Source organism: Heloderma suspectum, chromosome 1, assembly GCF_057233095.1.
Source record: "Heloderma suspectum isolate Gila_16-S chromosome 1, 16-S_ref, whole genome shotgun sequence".
In the NCBI taxonomy this organism is placed as follows: domain Eukaryota; kingdom Metazoa; phylum Chordata; class Lepidosauria; order Squamata; family Helodermatidae; genus Heloderma; species Heloderma suspectum.
Window position 1 is genome coordinate 173,800,313 of NC_139458.1, and position 18,507 is coordinate 173,818,819.

General features: G+C 44.8%; 2 protein-coding genes and 1 long non-coding RNA gene across 9 annotated transcripts in view; 2 read left to right on the forward strand and 1 right to left on the reverse strand.

The window, feature by feature from the left end:
• Window positions 1–11,196, forward strand: part of TNFAIP6 (TNF alpha induced protein 6) — a 33,477-nt gene extending 22,281 nt beyond the window's left edge. Inside the window, exons 3-6 of the mRNA XM_084810673.1 lie at window positions 627–788; window positions 5,285–5,513; window positions 9,349–9,389; window positions 10,196–11,196. Coding sequence (XP_084666799.1) covers window positions 627–788; window positions 5,285–5,513; window positions 9,349–9,389; window positions 10,196–10,341 — 578 coding nt within the window. The 3' untranslated portion in view covers window positions 10,342–11,196. The remainder of the gene's footprint in view (window positions 1–626; window positions 789–5,284; window positions 5,514–9,348; window positions 9,390–10,195) is intronic.
• Window positions 1–14,797, reverse strand: part of LOC146358413 (uncharacterized) — a 49,247-nt gene extending 34,450 nt beyond the window's left edge. Inside the window, exon 1 of the long non-coding RNA XR_014784420.1 lies at window positions 14,630–14,797. This is a non-coding gene — a long non-coding RNA (uncharacterized LOC146358413). The remainder of the gene's footprint in view (window positions 1–14,629) is intronic.
• Window positions 14,798–14,976: 179 nt separating this feature from the next.
• Window positions 14,977–18,507, forward strand: part of RIF1 (replication timing regulatory factor 1) — a 47,750-nt gene continuing 44,219 nt past the window's right edge. For all 7 annotated transcript variants that reach the window (XR_014784433.1, XM_084810779.1, XM_084810751.1 and 4 more), the window contains exon 1: window positions 14,977–15,211. Coding sequence is in view for 4 of the 7 variants with exons in the window: in XM_084810718.1 (XP_084666844.1) it covers window positions 15,084–15,211 (128 nt within the window). In the remaining 3 variants the exon portion in view is untranslated. The remainder of the gene's footprint in view (window positions 15,212–18,507) is intronic.

The window sequence follows — 18,507 nt, forward strand, 5'->3', positions numbered from 1 at the left end:
ATGCATGCCAAATTTCACTTGCCTAGCTTTCATGGTCTTGGTTCTATGGTGCTGACGGACAGTTGGACAGACACATATCTTCTTTTATTATTATAGATACATCATAATGGCCACATATATAGGTGCTCCTGGGGGTCTGAAATGTGGTGTGTGCGCACTAAATGGCAACCCTGGTGGTACAATATTTGATACTTTATATTCCATGGTGAAGAAAAATTGACACATTTTCTTTCAGCAGTGTTTTACAAATCCATAGTGAGACCAATACTTTAATGCTCTACACTAGTCAGACATCTTTGAACACAAGTGCTAAAAACTGTAATTACTGTCATTTAGTAAGCATCTGCATCGAATAGTTGCTTATTAGTTTAAAGTAAAAACAGCACTTTTTACTGTAAAAAACCAAAGCAACAAAAGATGACACATCTTAAAAATTATGAACCATGTATACAGAATTCTTGATGCCCTGCGCAGAAATTGCATCGCTAGCAAGGCTTAATTCAATTTAACCTAATTGGGTGTCCATTATATTTTTAACAACAAGAACAAGAGGCTATTAATCCAAAGCATAATGTTTCTTGCTTAGCCAATACTGGTCATGTATGACACTGCCTTTGATCCTGCAGGGTTTCATATGTGTGCTGCTGGCTGGTTAGCCAAGGGAAGAGTTGGCTATCCCATTGTCAAGCCTGGAAGCAACTGTGGCTTTGGAAAGACGGGGATTGTGGATTATGGTTTTCGGCTCAACAGGAGTGAGAAATGGGATACTTACTGCTATAACCCTAATGGTATGTAAACAACAAATACATTTCTTAAGTCTATACGTCTTTTTGCCTGTTGGCCATTATCTTTTGCAAATGTACATGCTTTTTACTGATTTCTAACAGAAACAGGGCTGGAGTCAAAGGTAGGCATGTAGTTGACCACCTGCTGAGATCCCACACACCAGCCAAGGCCCACTGACAAGAGCTCCCTGGAATTGTTCCTCCTGTTCACCATTGCACCCAGCTTGTTGACCTGCCCTGCCTTTTGATTAAAACAGGTTTGGCAGAAAGATTTAGGGCAAAAAATTGAGGAACCCATATGGGCTGAATTATGATCAAATGCACCCTTTAAATCTATTTCCAGCAAGATAAAGGAAAATTCAATAAAACTGAATCAAAATAATAACAGCGAACGAAAACAGTCAGATTAGCAGCAAAGAGAGGAGATGCTCAGCACAACAGCTAAGGAGGAGGGAGATGCCTCCCAGGCTCAATAGGCTCCAATGCTTTCTGAAATAACATGGCCTTCACCAGTTGCCAGAAGGCCAACAGTGAAGGGGCAAAAGGAACATTCAGAGTGTGGGTGCCACTGTAGAAAAATTCCTGTCCAAGGTAATCCCCCATCATACTTCAAGTGCCATGGGAAGTTGGAGCAGAGACTCTGGGGCACATCTTAAGAAATGAGTAGGTGCATATGGGAGAAGGTAGTCCATTAAATACCCCTAAGGACAAATGCACAATAGGGTTGCACAGTTGCAAATTGATCATATATAAATGGGGGATCATTATGAAAAAAACCCAGTCCTTTTTATTTTCATTATAAAAAAAATTGATTCACTCCAGTGAGAATGAGCTACATCAGGATTTAAAACCCTAGTAAACATGTCCAATAAACAAGTTGTTGAACTTCTGGATTTGAGAGTACTAACAGAATTTGCGTCATTCATCTACTGCTTCCCCCTTCTTTTCCAAAGTTCACAGCAGACTTCACAGGGCCAGCTTCCTTTCAATGACAAAGCACTTGAGACCTCCGAAGACTTTGCAGACATTTGTTCATTTGCCAGTTTACTTCTTGATGAGGAATTGTAAGGAAAACAGCTGCTAAGGCAGACAAGGCTAGTCCCCAGTCAGTATCAGTGCAAGCCCCCGAGTCCAACCATATCAACACACACTAGACTTGAGGGGAGATATGACAGCGCTCTTTAAAGGTTGAAAGGTTGTCACAGAGAGGAAGGACAGGATCTCTTCTTGATCATCCCAGAGTGCAGGACATGGAATAATGGGCTCAAGTTACAGGAAGACAGATTGCAGCTGAACATCCGGAAGAACTTCCTGACAGTTAGAGCAATACGACAATGGAACCAATTCCTTAGGGAGGTGGTGGGCTCTCCCATGCTGGAGGTGTTCAAGACGAGGCTGGGCAGCCATCTGTCAGGGATGCTCTGACTTGGATTCCTGCATTGATCAGGGGGCTGGACTTGATGGTCTTGTAGGCCCCTTCCAACCCTACTATTCTACGATTCTGTGACTGCTCCTGCCAAGCTTTGTCTTGCTTTCTGCAGGCTGTGGAACCCAGCGCTAAAGCAACCAACATGTCCCTGCGGTTGATACTCAGGAAAACCCTGTGCATTTCATCTGGCTAGGCTACCAAACAGGCCCAAGAGCCTCTCTGCTTTTCCTGTTCATTGCTTCTGCTATTCAGCTCCAGCCTAAGTTGTGCGAGCTCAAAGAGATTATTATTTGATAACATTTGTGGTCGATACAAAAATAAAATAGTGATGAGGAAAAGTGGCAATTTAGAATGAAGAAATGATCTAGGAAAAGGCTTTCTCATTCCATTCCACATACCTTTAAAATCCTATGAATAATAAGGCAAAGCAATGTTGGCTGAAGATACTGTTTGAAGATTAATTGTGAGCTGGGGCTTAAGTGGTCTGGGTTTCGAGAGTGGTGGGAGGATGCTTGTACTGCAATGTAGCAGGAAGAGGATTCCAAAATGGTGGTGGTAGTTTTTGTTACTATTGCTGTTTTTCATGAATATGCAAGTCATTTGTTGTTTTGTTTGGTAAATAATGCAGTCTTAAATCTAGAAGTTTTGCTTTTATCGAGTTGGATTATTCCATAGTGCAACTGTATACTGTAATAGCCCAGTATTAGAAGCTGCATTATTTTATGGTACTAGGCATGCGTATGTGTTTTGTTATTTTGTAAATTCCATCATTTGCAACCTGTTTCATATGTTTTGTGTTCAGAGCACTAAAATGCTTTGCACTCTGTGACTCGTGCTAGAGGGAACCATACTTCGCAGTGAGCATTCAAAAGGAAAAGCTGTGTATATCAGCCCATGTAAGCAGCTGAGAACCTCTCTGGGTGGAGGACTCTCACAGATGTTGAATATGTCAGAAAAAATGGGAGAGGCCACACATTGTTCTTAGGATTAAATCTGGTCAGCCTCTCTTCGCTTCCTGTTTGGCCCTGTACTCTGAGAGGCAAGCTAAATCTTTTCCAAATGTATTGTTTACATCGTGAGGAGCATAATTAAACCAAGTTGTTCCTGCTGGTTAATTAATTCATGTTCCTCCCACTCTGGAGAGATTTCTTCATACTCTATGAGTGATTTTGTTCAGGCAAAGACAACATTGTTCCTTTTTGTGGCAAGAAGTGTCCTGGGAAGATTTTCTGTTATTTTTCATTATCCCTTATTCTGATCACAAACTGCTCCCATCAATGTTGACTAGCGGGTGGATGCACCAGCAGGGCTGTCCTCAAGGACAGGCATGGGTGGGCACCTGCCAAGGGCCTGCTATCCAGCAGGGACCCACAGACAAGGACCCCCTGGACTTGCTCCTCTTCTTCACCCTGGCCACCCTACTTCTTCACCTGCCTCTCACTCTGGCCAAGACAGCGGTGGTGGGGAGGAGGAGCAATAGATGCTATTGCCTGCTTGCTCACTGGCTCTCTGCAAGTGGTAGCAATGATGAGAAAGAGGAAAGGCAATAGCAGCTGGTGACAATGGCGTCGAGAAGGTAGACTCAGTGAGAGAGGGGGCCACTGAGAATGTCTTGGACCTGGCACTGCCCACCAGTACTGTGGTATCAGTCCACTTTCCAGTGGGGTGAGGATAGCTCTTATATGTCTGGTACATCCAGTTAGTGTTTTCAGAAGGCTACAGGCTAAAATTATTTGGCTAAAATTGAGGGAAGTGGTGGGGTGGGGCCTGCTGATTTCATTGAGGACTCCCCTACATTTTCTCCCATAATTCGAGCACTAGGGGGAGATTATTTGGAAATGGTGAGAAGGGAAAGGGTTTAGGGTCCCCCTCCCTTCTCCAATCTGTAATTCCCCTCTCCCAAAGTGGCTTTTCAATAGGAGGACTTCAAAGGAGTGGTGTATAGATCCAATGTCAGTTATTCCCATTTATACTTGCCAGGTATCCATACCAATCTGTGTCAGCCAGTGATGTAGTGCTAAATTTGGAAATACAGGCGCTCATCTTGACAGTCTCTGTAGCCACACCCACAAGGAGAGTCCGAAAATTCAGGCAGCTATGTTGATCCATATCAACAAACCAGTTCTAGCAGTTTTCATCTCTGCTAGAAGCAGGATTTTTATTGTTTTAAATTGTTTTGTAAATGGTTTTTAATATGTTTGATATGGTATTTTTTATGGTTTTAATCTTTTGTAATCTGCCCAGAGACCTTTGGCGATTGAGCAGTATGGAAGTGTTAATCACCACCACCACCACCACCACCACAATGTCTTAATTCACCATTCAAAACAAAGCCACCCCGAAAGACTTTGCATTATAACAGGGACAGAATATTGCTGCTGGAAACATTCATTTCTCCCTAGCTATTGTGAGGATTGCAGCTCAGGTTAGAGGGAACAGGGGATTCTGAGGGGGGTGGCAGATGACATCAGCATTCCTGCTGATAAAAAAAAAAGTGCTGACACCACATCCCTGAGAGCCCTGGCTCCGCTGCACCACTGGCGACTAGGGATGTCGGAGAAATCTGCAAGAGAACAAAGTGAGTTTGGATTTTTATGAATCCAACCCATGGATTCCACAGTGGACCAGCTTTTCCCCATCAGGCGGATTCTGTGGACTTGTGGACTTTAAAAAAAAAAACTTGCTGGAATTTTATGCCAATTTTGTGGTAGAAAATATGCACAAATAAAAAAACCTGGCCAAAAATGTGCCCTTTCCCCATAGGATAAAGTGTGAAAATTTACATTTTAGGGGAATCTGCACATTTTGGGGGAATTTGCACATGCGAATTTGTGCAAATTCAGAAACAAAAAATCCGAATCCGTCAATGGGCAGACGACAGAACGGAAGGTGCCTGACAATCAATGAAACACAGATGGAACGTATTTTACAGAATCCATACCTCCCTACTGGTGACATCTGGACTGAAAAAGACTCACTGAGGGAGCAGGTCCATTCAGGGTGTCTTGCCCAAGGGCCTCCAAAACCTGAAGGTGGCACTGGATCTGACTCTATTCTATTTCTCTCCTAGGAAAAGCCTGTGGTGGAATTTTCACGGATTCAAAGCATATTTTTAAAACACCTGGATACCCAAAGGAGTATGAAGATGATCAAATCTGTTATTGGCATATCAGAGTGAAGTATGGCCAGCGGATTGAAATTCAGTTTCTTGACTTTGACCTTGAAGAGGATACAGCCTGCATGGCTGATTACTTAGAAATATACGACAGCTATGATGATGTCAATGGCTTTGTGGGCAGGTAAAATTATTTTCACACCATTCCTACACACAACAGGATCGTACAAACTGCATCCAAGAAAGAAAGAAAGAAAGAAAGAAAGAAAGAAAGAAAGAAAGAAAGGCAGGCCTTGGCAATTGTTTATATGGATTTTTTTTATCCCACCCAGTCTCAGAGGTTCTGAACAATAACAGCATGTTTACACACACACATGCCAAACAATAAGTGTTAATAGACACACACTTTTTCCTTGACCTTTTCCAAGTCCTCCTACCCACTTCTTTGCCTCTCACCCAGGGGAGCCTCTTTCTTGGACACAATCCAGGAATACTTCCAAACTCCTGGTCCTTGCTCATAGGAAGGGTGTTGCAATCCCCAATTAATCCCCACCCAATCCCTGTCTCTGCAACCCCTCCAAAATATTGGAAAGACACAAAACCCATTACACCCCTTCCTGCTCTCGTAACTCTCATTCAAGAGAGATGCTCAGGCTTATGTTGAGCCCTTAACCCATCCATCCACACAGAAATCCAGGGAAGTGTGTTATTTCCTTTTCAAACTGTTGGGGCTCTCTTTTGCTTAGGGACTTACTGGATATTACACACAAATGCATATTAGAAAGGCCCAGAACAGTAGTGTAGTGCAGTTTATTTCCAGTTTGACTCTGGCCCCCTTTATGTGTTACTCGCATGAAGGCTTAAATTGTGCAGAAAGGAGCTGGCGGGGATGCATCTATAGTCTCACCCCTGATAACGTGGCTTCTCCCAGCCCCACGTCTGTCAGGGCTGTTTCTGAGCGCAGGGAGTGAGATAGCAGTTCAGATTCTGAAGAACCATCAGACATGGGGGAGGCGTTTTCCCAGGCTAGTACAGACATGAGTAAGCCTGCATCTCAGGTTACAAATGTCCAGATGGCTGAGCTTGAGGGTCCCTCCTCTCTCTCCCTCACACACACACACACACACACACTCTGTGAGAGGCAGCAAACAGGAGGATGACCTAATAGATGCCAGGCGCAGGCACAGAGCAAAGAGAGAGAAGGCAGGGGCGGAACTTAGATGGTCTACCCGATTGGCCTTGTGTGAAAAGCTGCGCTTCGAGGCCTCACGACAAGAGACGGACCTCCCCTACTTAAGTTAGGCTAGGGAGACCGCCTCCCTCTTCAAATGGTGGGCAACTCCCATAAATTCCATTTGAATCCCCTGAAGGCATTCCTTTGTAGATGGAGAGTCTCTGAGAATTTGCATCTGTATAACCTTGTGAAGTAATGGATTAAAAGCTGTAGACTGAAGCCTCTCATCTGTGTATGTTTGGGCACTGAAGTAAAGTGGGGGCTAAGAGAACCCTGACAATGTCCATCATCCATGCATTCATATGGTCTGAGGCAGAGAGGCATTTATGCAGAGATCCCTGGAACCTACACCAAAACTCTACACAATCAAGGCTCAAGAACCTGAGGAAGCCTGCCCACTTAGAGGTCTTGGGTTGAATGCTTTCTCATCTCAGATGTCCACATGAATGCATGGATGGCAACATGGATTAAAACATCTGGGACTGCTTAGCTTGTAAAAAGGAGGGTAAGGGGAGACATAATAGAGGTGTACAAAATTATGCATGGTGTGGAGAATGTGGATAGGGAGACATGTTTCTCTCTCTGTCATAATACTAGAACCCAGGGACATCCCATGAAACTGATTGATGGAAGATTCAGGACAGATAAAAGGAAGGACTTCTTCAAACAGCGCATAGTTAAACTATGGAATTCACTTCCACAAGATGTAGTGATGGCCACCAATTTCGGTTTCCTGTAGGCAGCTGGTTGACTACAGTGTGAACAGAATGCTGGACTGAATGGACACTTGGTTTGATCCAACATGGCTCTTCTTATATTCTTGTGACTGGGGTGGGTCCAGAAGGAGCAGTGTGTCATAACAGGAAAGGTCAGAGGCCCCACACTTTGCCCATTTATGGGAGTAATGTCTGAAGGGGGCTTCTCAGTTCAGTAAAAATAACTGATTGGGTCCTGTGACTTCCCTTAAGGCTGCTTGTGGGTACCCAGTCAACAGCTCGTTGGCCACTGTGTGAACAGAATGCTGGGCTAGATGGACCCTTGCTCTGATCCAGCATGGCTCTTCCTATGCTCTTATGTTCTAGTGGTAAACTCTGAAGTGCAGGTGTTCATTGTGACAGCCCCCATAGCCAAGCCCCCTAAGAGAGTCCAAAAATTCAGGCAGCTGTGTTGATCTATAACAACAAACCAGTTCTAGAAAACTGCTAGAAATCTCCACCAGAAGCAGGTCTTTACAAAAACTAAAGGGTCTTATGGCACAATCCTATCCAGATAGGCAGCCGCCTCCGAACTCAGAGGTGACCACCTATCCAAAGCAGGGCAGGAGAAACATGGAGGGGATCGTTCCCTCTGCGCTTCTCCTGCCCTTCATTTTTGGCTAGACAGCCGATCGCGGCTCTCTAGCCACGTACAGAGCGGGGAGGAGGCTGCTGTACGACACATAGGATGTGTTGTACAGGCAGGCAGTTCCACCCTCCCGCCCTGGAACGCCCCCCCAGACATGCCCTTTTTCGGCCGCTCCGTGCTCCTCTTGCAAGTGCGGAGGACAGGGCTGTTCCGTGCTGCCTCCAAGGCAGCGCGGAAGTGGAGGGAGGTTGGTTCTCCAGGAACCAACCTCAGAGCGCGGGCTCCAAGGTCAGTTCCCGGATAACAAGATATCCTATGGCCGTCTAGCCGCTGTCTAGAGGCCATAGGATTGCTCCCTTAATCGCCCATTCAAGACCAAGCCACATGAAAAGACTTTGCTTTACAACAGGGAACAATATATGGTTGCTGGGAAAATTTATTTTCCCTCAGTTACTATGAGGATTGTAGCTAAGCTCAGAGGGAACAGGGAATTCTGAGGGTGTGTGTGTGGCAGATGGCATCAGCACTCCTGCTAATCAAAAATGCCAGCACTGTGTCCCTGTGAGCCCTGGCTCCCCCTCACCACTGCCCAGTAGCCTTTTAAAATGAAAAGCAGCCAATATAAGTGGAGGGAATTAGAGCAGAGAAGCTGCAGAGGGAGGCTTTGCTCCACCCTTTCCATGCCCACCATTTCCCTGCTCCAATTCACCACCACCCCCAGCTGCTTTTCGCACCCACCCCTCACAAGGTTATACATATGTGCTTACTACAAATACATATCTAGAACTCCATGGGGTGAAGTAACTAGGGAGAGCTATTTGGAGAACAGAGACAGAAGGTGGGGAAAGAGTTATGCATCCCCTTTCACTTCTCCATTATATATTCCCCTCTCCCAAAGCTTCTTTGCTTTTTAAAAGGTGGTGTTGAGGCTTTTTTTTTACTTGTAATATGTAATCATATATTTCCCATGCGGAGCACTTTCTCAGATCTCTGTGTAACTGTACATTGCCCCCTTTCTTTCTTTGTTTTGACTCCTGATCCCTGAAAATGTTCTTAGAAGGTTCTCACCTGTGCCAAACATGACTAATCTGTTGAAGAGAATTCAAGATCTATTTAGAAACTGACTATCTCACAAACTAACATTGCAACACAGGAGTTGCTTCTACATGGTCGAGTCCCATGCTGTAGCTACAGACACTACATGGGATGGGTGGATGACATGGTTATTTGTTTCCTGCCTCCCTCATATAGCTAGCGGTGTGGCATACGATCCAATCATCTGAAAGCAGTCTCCTACATCAAAATGGTAGCATATGAGCTGACCCTTCACAATAGCCCAGTGTAAGCTGCTGTTTGATAAAAACAAGGTATCTAGCCACTGCAGTAAACATGCCACTGCTCATTGATATGTAACTAATCAGTTGGTTGTCGTGTTTTTCAGGTACTGTGGAGATGAACTTCCAGATAACGTCATTAGCACAGGTAATACTATATACACACACAGCACATTTTAGCATTCCAGTTTTTTTTAGCTCTGCTGTCTTAAATCCACTATTGCATTTTAAATATCTGCACTGCTGCTAGTTTTACTCTGGTTGTATTTTTATTCTGCAGTTTTAATCTATTATATTTTATATTGTATCTTCTGTTGTATTTTTGTGGTTTTAATTTTGTGAACTGCCCAGAGAGCTTCGACTATTGGGCAGTATAAAAATGAAATAAAAAAATAATTAAAAAAATGCCATGGGAAAAAATATAACATTTTCCTCTCAAGTAGCACTGCATAAAGGAACTTGACATCCAGAGATGTCACCACAAAGGCCAACACTTATTAATTTCTTCAAACAAACACGTTGTTAACCAATAAGTTACACTCACATAATCATAGTGATTGAAGTATCATGAACTTTTCTTCCATAGGCTTAAATCCAACTACAAATGAGCGGATGGCTGCTCATGCAACACCACTTCACCTTGCTCTCTTCCTCCTTGGAGCCCCCCATCTGCCCTGGTGCATCCCTCAACCCTTTGGAGCAGATCTGGGGCAGGGCTGCAGAAAACTGTTTAACCATTGGTTTCCATTCTGCTAGCAGGTGGCCAGGATTGGATACAACCCATAATTTTCTAGAATGTTTAACGTGATATTTATTATCTTTGATATTATCCTGAATCATAATGTGTTTTGGATTAAAGGGAGAAAAATAAAAACAGTCCAAAGAGCTTTTCCCCCGGTGGCAATAGAAAAGAAGTAATCCTCTCTCTCTCTCTCTCTCTTTTTCCCATTCTAGGAAATGTCATGACTCTGAAATTTTTGTCAGATGCTTCAGTAACAGCAGGGGGCTTCCAGATTAAATATATTGCTTTAGACCCACCCCGCAAAAATGCAACTATCCAAGACAACACACATTATTTACCTGGAAGGTTTGGCGTATAAAAGAACATTGGCATGAAGGAAGATATTTACCTTGAATGTCTATTAAAGGAATATTCTCCCCTAGCCCAGCATCCCTTGCTGAAGTTGCTATCTTCCCCACTTTGGATCCTATTCCTCATAAACTCCTAGCTGTTATCACCTCCCAATGCAATACCTTCTCTTCGCTGATGTTCAGTGGCACCATGCCCCTTCGGTCTGATGATTCCTCCTATCATGTGGATCCTATCTTCACTTATTTCTACTTCCCCACATACCACTGTAAAATGCCCTTGTTTGGATACATTTGTTTCATATTTTATAGCCAAAGTTTCAAGGGCTATTCAGTGACTATGCAAATCCTGCTTTCAGAATTGCTCAGCGATAGCCACTTTGAAGTGTACACAATGATGATTTCCTCGAGCCAGAACATTATGAAGAAACATTTACTCACAGATTCTATAATAAGTGTACTTCATTTGACATATTATTGAGATTTTTAGATAATAAATATTATCTTTCATTTTTTTGGAGGTCACTGTTTCAAAATTGAGTGACTTCATTTATTATTATTATTGTTATTATCATCATCATCAATCCTGATTCTCTCTGCAGGTTTACAAATTAATTTGGAATCAATGGATAGCCTGAACTTGTCTGATCTCAGAAGCTAGGCAGGATCAGCCCTGGTTAGTACTTGGATGGGAGACCACCTGGGAATCAGGCTTCCTGCACTGAGCAGGGGGTTGGACTTGATGGTCTTGTAGGCCCCTTCCAACCCTATGATTCTATGGACTCTGTGAATAAAAGGCCACTTATTTCAGACTACATACTAATATTCACTGATTATGTGTACGCTGTAACAATAAAACTTCAGATAAAAATGTTCTGACTTTTAGTGAATTGGCCACTAAGACTACAAGGATATAGTTCAGTGGAGTCAAGTATGGGATTCTGCAAGACCTCAGAGACGACTAACAACAGACTCATGAAACCTGAAGGGCGATACCATAGCTCAGCGATAGAGCACATACTTTGCATCCAAAAGGTCCCAGGTAGGGCTGGGAAAGACACACAAACACCCCACCGAAATCCTGGAAAGCCATTGTATGTGTAGATAGACAATACTAAGCTGGATGAACCCATGGCCTGACTTGATAGAAAGTGGCTCCCTCAGTTCCTACCAAGAACTTAAACTGTGAGGAGCAATCTTCTTGATCTTAGGTAACAAAGGCTGCAAAAAGTTCTAAAGGGGCTTGACAGAGTAGAAGCTTTATACAATCATCATCATGTCATCATCGATGATAATAAAAGATGTCTGTCTGTCAGCACCATATCTCCAGACTGTGAAATGTAGACATCTGAAACTTGGCAAGGAGACTCCAGGGGCATGCACCTCCAGCTTAGTTTGTTTTTAAAGACACATTAATTAGTTGTAATTAATTTTCTATGTGTCTGTGTGTTTGAAGCCTACAGTACCACCTTCAGTCACTAGGTGGCAGACTTCCCTAATTAGAACATAATTTGGCAGTCACACAGTTTCAAGCCAGGGGGAAGTAGTCCAAGGGACACTTATGCGGATGCTGCCTCCCGGCTGCTATGGGGCATGGAGTGGAACGATCCCTCCATCAGGGGCTATAGGAGTACACCATGACAGGGGCTGTGTCTAGGGGAGCCATCGGGCATTACTTTACTCAGACAGGGCGGGCACAAAGTGCTCAACTATTAACAGCTGCGTAACTTTGCTTGACAGCTTCACTAACAAAGGGCTATTCCAACCCATGCGAAGCCGGGTCCATTCGCTAGCGTATCATAAAGAATAAACTCCCATCTGCAACCCCAGAGTGGGAAGAGAAGCTGCTGGGAGAGGGAGTTACAGTGGAAAAACAGCAGATGGGAAAACGTTAAACACCCTCTCAACCCCACTCACACAACTTTTCTACTACAAATTGCTCCCTGCTGAGCTGCTTTTCATTGGAAGCAGCAGCCACTGGGCTCTAAATACAATATATTCACATGGGACATATGATTGGGGCCCTCAGACATACAGCCTTAAGAACTGAATCTACAGATTGGCAGCTGGCTTTACTAAACTCTGCCATCTGGCGGTCACCATGAGATCCATCTGTCTACAATTCCTTGGGCAGCCATAGGGGAAAGTAGGACTGAAGCCTTGCCGGTGAGGTAAGCTCACCAACTTCAGTGCATAGGATTGCAGGCATGTGCTATTCTTATGTCTCTGCCAGCCCAACTATGACTGCTGCAGAAGTGTAACGGATCCGGTATCATTAAATACTGGGCTTATTTCTATTCTAGAAGTTATTGGTATAATAAAGATTAGAATAACCACAGATATGCAATTATTCCTGGGTCTCCAAGCATCCAAAACATGTTTTGCTAATTCAAGATGTGACTATCTCTTACAGACAAATTTATATGAGTTTCACCAATCTAAAGCAACTTGTGACCTTCAAGATGTTCTGGACTGAAACTCCCATCATGTCTCACCATTGGCTGTACTGGCTAGGGCTGATAGGAGGCGTAGTTCAATAACATCTGGAGAGCAACAAGTTGCTCACATCTAAAGGACCCCCCACACACACACACACGCACACACGGACCAGCTGGTAACAATCAGAATCCTCCAGTATAATCCTCCTGTATTCAGTTCATGGGTGGTATCTAAAGACACCACAGAACATCTACCAGCATCCTATTGATGTCCTTAATGGCTACCAGTATGACACCCTAATGCTCCAAGGCCATATTCTCCATAACAGCAAAGGAGATAACAACATGGGACTAGGACCTCTCTACCAGCTTCCTGAAGGTATTATCTACATGCCTCTCTCCTCTTATCACTGCTCTAAGTCAGCCACCATAGACATAACGGAACCAAGTGCAATTCTGTCTTGACACATAGTTCTTGTACTCTATCATGCCTACAGTGCTGTAATTTCTTTGCCAATTACCTCTAAATACCACCTTGAATTAATCTTGTTTTGTTCATAGAAAGACCATTATCTTTCTCTTTCCTCCTGCCCACTGCCCCACAAGGGACCTTTGTTTCCACTTAGTCCTTGAGGCAAATTTGCAGGTATTCTCTCTCTCTCTCTCTCTCTATATATATATATAATAGGGAGACCAATTATCTTTGTCCCAGTAGTCCTCAGTACAACCTGATTAGACTATTTCAAGTGCAAAACAGATTTCAGGTTGTACTGTAGGAACTCTTAATCTAATTAAGTCTGCCTAATGCCTCCTGAACGTGATGATAACACTATTAAAAACTGCATACTTTTACGCTCCAACATTATGCCTAGCTTTTATTCCCCCACCCCCACCCCTTAATATGCATCCTGAAGAGTTCTGGAGAACTTGAAAGCTTGATCGCTACTTAGTTGGTCCTAACGAAGCGGTTACTGCTGAATATATCTAGGCCCCTCTCCTCAATTCCTGATGTAGCCAGTTCGGGCAAGAGGGCCCAGCTTCAAAATGGTGTGCATTCTTAGCCTGTAGACCACTCCCTAACACGATTCAGCTCAACCAGATGACTCCGCGCTAGACCACAATTGAGGCGATGTAAGGGCAACAAAGGTCACTTTTGGCTCCTCCTCAGTGTTTGTCTCATGGGGCCAGTTCCTGCATACAGGCAAACTACATCCCACCCCACCCAGTCCTGTGGGGAGGGAAACTTGTGGGTTACACGAGCGATCTAATTCTGCCCATTCTGCATCTCAGCCCTATATGCACATTCACACAGAAGCGTCTCACAGTACTTTTTAAAGGTGCTCACTCCCGCCCAAATGGGTTACAGCACAATCCTATGCACGTACGTTCTACTGAGTTTATTCAAGGGGGTTTACTCCTGAGCAAGTATGCAAAGGATCCCCACCTCCATGTGTACAATAACTGTGGATAGCATCGCACCCTAATCACAGTGGCTCCCCAGACATTTCCACATGGTATAAAATGAAGGGTGGGGATGGCCCTCCAGATGCTGTTGACATGCAACGCCCATCAGCCCTAGCCGGCATGAGGGGAGACTAGAGGTGCAGTCTAACCACCCCTGGAGGGCCACACCTCCCCTACCCCTGAAATAAAAGAGGTGACTGTGAACCCCAACCGCCACGCCTTTTGGACTTCAGATCCCATCAGCTTCAGCCAGCGTGGCCAATGGCCGGGAGTGCTGGGAGTTGTAGTCCCAAACATCTGGAGGGCACCAGGCTGGGGAAGGCTGTTTTCTCGGGTCCTACTTCTGTTAGTACTAGTTTCACCACGAGTCGTTCCAAGAAAGCGAGCAGCTCGCTACCTCCGTAATTCTTCGCCAAACAGAGAAGGCGGCGGCAGCATCTTAGCAAAGCTCCCGGCCCGCGCGCCTACGCGTCTTCGCTCACGCGAGCCCGCCGTCTCCGTACCGCAGAGGGGCGCGGGAAACGCGGGCGGCGCTCCTCACGCTTCACAGAGGACGGGGTCGATCGAGTACTCGGCGTTCTACCTCGGGGGGAGGGCGAGGAGCGCTCAGGGCAGCGTCGCGTCGCGAGAGCCGCGGTCTGCTCGACATTTCGGCGCTCCGCTCCAGCCCCCGCCTACTCCCGCTCTCCTCGCGCGTTGATTGGGCGGGAGCTCTGCCGAAGGCTGCGGGTCCCGCGCTTCGCCATCTTAGCCCGGGAGAAAAGGAGCGCGAGCGCGGGAATCGTGGCTGCGCGAGGGAGAAGAGGCGGCTGGGAGCTCGCGCGCCGCTCCCTCTCCGCGGCGCCCTCGTCATGATGAGCGGCGCTGACTCCACCACAGGGCCCTGCCCGGGGTCGAGCCTCCTGCCCCTGCTGGAGACCCTGGAGGACCCCGTCGCCTCGCCGGAGGTGCTGACAGACGCGCTGCTCACCGTCACGAAGTGAGTCCCGCCAGCCGCCCGCTCCCCGTCTGCCTGCAGCGGCACGCAGGCCGGCCCGCCCTCGTGCAAAAAAATAAATAAAACCGTCTCGAGCCTTGGCTTCCCCCAGGACTTGTTTTCGGTGCCACATTTCAGCCCCCGGAAATGTGGAAGCTTGTGAGGAGGTGGCTGCCTCTGAGCATGTGTGGAGTGCATATCCTGCACCATTGGGTAGGCCTCAGGCCGCATCTTGTTGATCGGGCCGAAAGGTTCCATATCGGATGCGCTTCGGTACGGCCGCTTCTTATTGCAACCCTCGTCTTCCCGGGGTTTCTGTGTTGGGGTTTTGTTTTTTAACAGCTGCTTAAAAGGCAGATCTTTATTTTATTTATTGAAATACTGGTACGGTTTCAATGGGTTTTTTTCTGACATAGTGATGGTTGCATTTTGAAAAAGTGTTTCAATCTAAAACATTCAACAGGTGAGACTCCTCACAACTTGGTGATAGGGGAAGATTCCCCTGTTCAATTTCTGTCCTCTATACGGTTTAAGGCACAGGTGCCCTCCTAAGGGAAAAGAAGGTGTTAGTCATATTGTCCTACACTTTTTAAAAACTACTGTAGGGTGGTTTTCTTCTCTTCCTGTGAAGAGTGTATATGTGTGTGTGAAGTGTGTGTATATTCACTAGGGGTAGGGAACCTGCGACCCTCTAGGGTTGATGGACACCAGCCAGCATGGCCAATGTTCAGAGATGATTGGAGCTGTATTCCAACAACATATGGAAGGCCACAGGTTCCTAGTGTGTTCCTATGTTCTGAGAACAGGTTCCTAGTGTGTCCCAGTTGTCTCAGACCAGTGCATGCAGACACAGTCTCAGATCAAAATGCATGCAGACACATAAATGTTAGGTCTCAGAACCTAGCATTTGTGTGTCTGCATGCAATTTGGTGCATGTACCTAGAAGAAGGGGTAGTTTCTCCTTGTTTGGGATGTTTAGTTTTTTTAATTCCTTGGTAGGTTTATTCCATGATCCTGTACATGTTTACTTCAAAACTGATTCTACATGGATTCAGTGTTCCTTTTAAGTATTCTTGGATTTCAAATGTTTAGATGTTTGAGAATTCTGAAGACCAACATTAAACCAACTGTGTTGGTCTTAAAAGAAGTTCAAACTTTGACCCTTGAAAAATGGAGATTCCATCACACCAAGAAACAACCTGGGGCAGGGCTATGCAGATGAAAATGGGGTGGCTGGCTCATGTCACTTATTTAACTTCAGATTGTAAACATCATGTGCCATTTTCTTGGGCCTGGATGAGTAGGTAATATAGTGTTCCGTATGCAATGTAATGTGCTATGTGCTAGTGCATGTTTATTTGTCGCATCTATATCCTGCCTTTCCTTCAAGTAGCCCAAGGTGCATACATGATCCTCCTCCTCTCCATTTGATCCTCACAAGAACCCTGCGAGGTAGGTTAGGCAGTGACTGGCCCAAAGTCACCCAGTGAGCTTCATGGCTGACTGGGTATCTCCCAAGTCCCAGTACAGCACTCTAACCACTACGCTACACTGGCTCATATAGGTATTAAGGGGTAAGTGAAGATTGGATGGGCAGTAGAAATGAGTTTCAGATGTCTGTCTGAAAATTTACCCTATCCCACTTGTTAACTTTTCTGAATTCTAGTGACTCTTGTGAATATTCAACCGTTTCAATCTCTGAATCCTCAAGTCAGCATTAATAGTGTGGTCTGCACTTCTCAGAAGTCCAATTTTCACACTAAACCTAAACACAGTGGCTTGGATCCTACATTTCCTTCAGTGAACAGAATGTACAGAATGGGGCTTTCCTGTGCCCCCTTGAAAATTTGCTCCTAGGGTTCAGGGATCCCTGTGTATAGTAGATTTGTGGGGTGGTACAGTTCGAGGAAAGGAGTTGGAAGAAACCTCCCCCCCTTCTGTGAATGAAGGAGCAACTTGGAGAGCCAGCCATTATGTTTATTTCAGTGAGACATTGACGTCCACTGTGTTTAGGACTGGAACATTTCATCCCTTAGAACTTATTGGATCCTAGTCTTAAACGGCTTACTGCTGTGATTGGCTGTTACTTGCCCTTCATTTCCTAATGGTGCATTTGCAGCAGCATTTTTCTGCTGTTAGTGCCATATCCCAGGTGGAGTCACTGATGAGTACTCTGCTTTCAGGTTTGAACTGAATAGCTGTCATGACAATCTTCTCCCTCCCCCCTGCAAGCTCTTATTTGGAAATGGATCCACTGTCTCTATCTGCTGTTTTTGAGTCTAGTTGAGAGATCTGTTGCAGCTGTTAATTAAGTAGATTGCTTTTCGAGAGGGGTTCACTTCAAATGGCAGGATGGAACATTTCCTGCCAGTGCATCTACTAAAAATGCATTTTATTTATTTATTTATTTATTTCATTTCTATACCTCCCAATAGCCGAAGCTCTCTGGGCGGTTCACAAAAATTAAAACCAAACAACACACAATAAAACAATTTAAAATATATAGAACATTAAAACCACAATATAACAATACAACCACAATAAAACCTAGCAGCAGTGCAGGAGTTTAAAATACAGATTTAAAACAGCAAAGCTAAAAATTTAGAAAGCTAAAATGCTAAAATGCCTGGGAAAATAAAAAGGTCTTCACCTGGTGCCAAAAGGAATACAATGTAGGTGCCAGGCGAACCTCACTAGGGAGCTCATTCCAGAGCCGGGGTGCCACCGCAGAAAAAGCCCTCCTCCTAGTAGCCACCCGCCTCACTTCCTTTGGCAGGGACTCACGGAGAAGGACTCACATTTGCTTCCAAAAGTCTGTCATAGATCATAGAGTTAATTTGTCAGTAGTGAACATGAAGTTTTCCAGTAAAATTAATGCTGCCATATTCTTAATGCATAGTAGCAAAATGTCTGTCATCATGACAGATGGAATAAGTATGGAGGGCATGCCTGACTGTTGCAGGAATCCCTGAGAGTGCATGCAGAGCATGCATGCTACATGGGGTCTATGTCAGTAGAGACTAAGCTACCCACTATCAGAGTTAGAGAGAGGGTATTGTCTCCAAATGTAGTGCTTTATTCAATTACATAGGCAAAAGTTAATTAAAAATAACTTTGAAACCATTGGGAACTCCATGAATACGATGTCTAGGGTGATGTTTGCCTTGGAGAGAAGTGTTGCCTTCTTTCAGTTCAGTCCCAAAAAATAATTACTTTTTTTCTGTAGAAACCAATGGGAGCCCTAGAAAACTAAGCCAGTTTCCAACCCTTCATCTGCATAGCTGTTCTCCAAGTTCTGC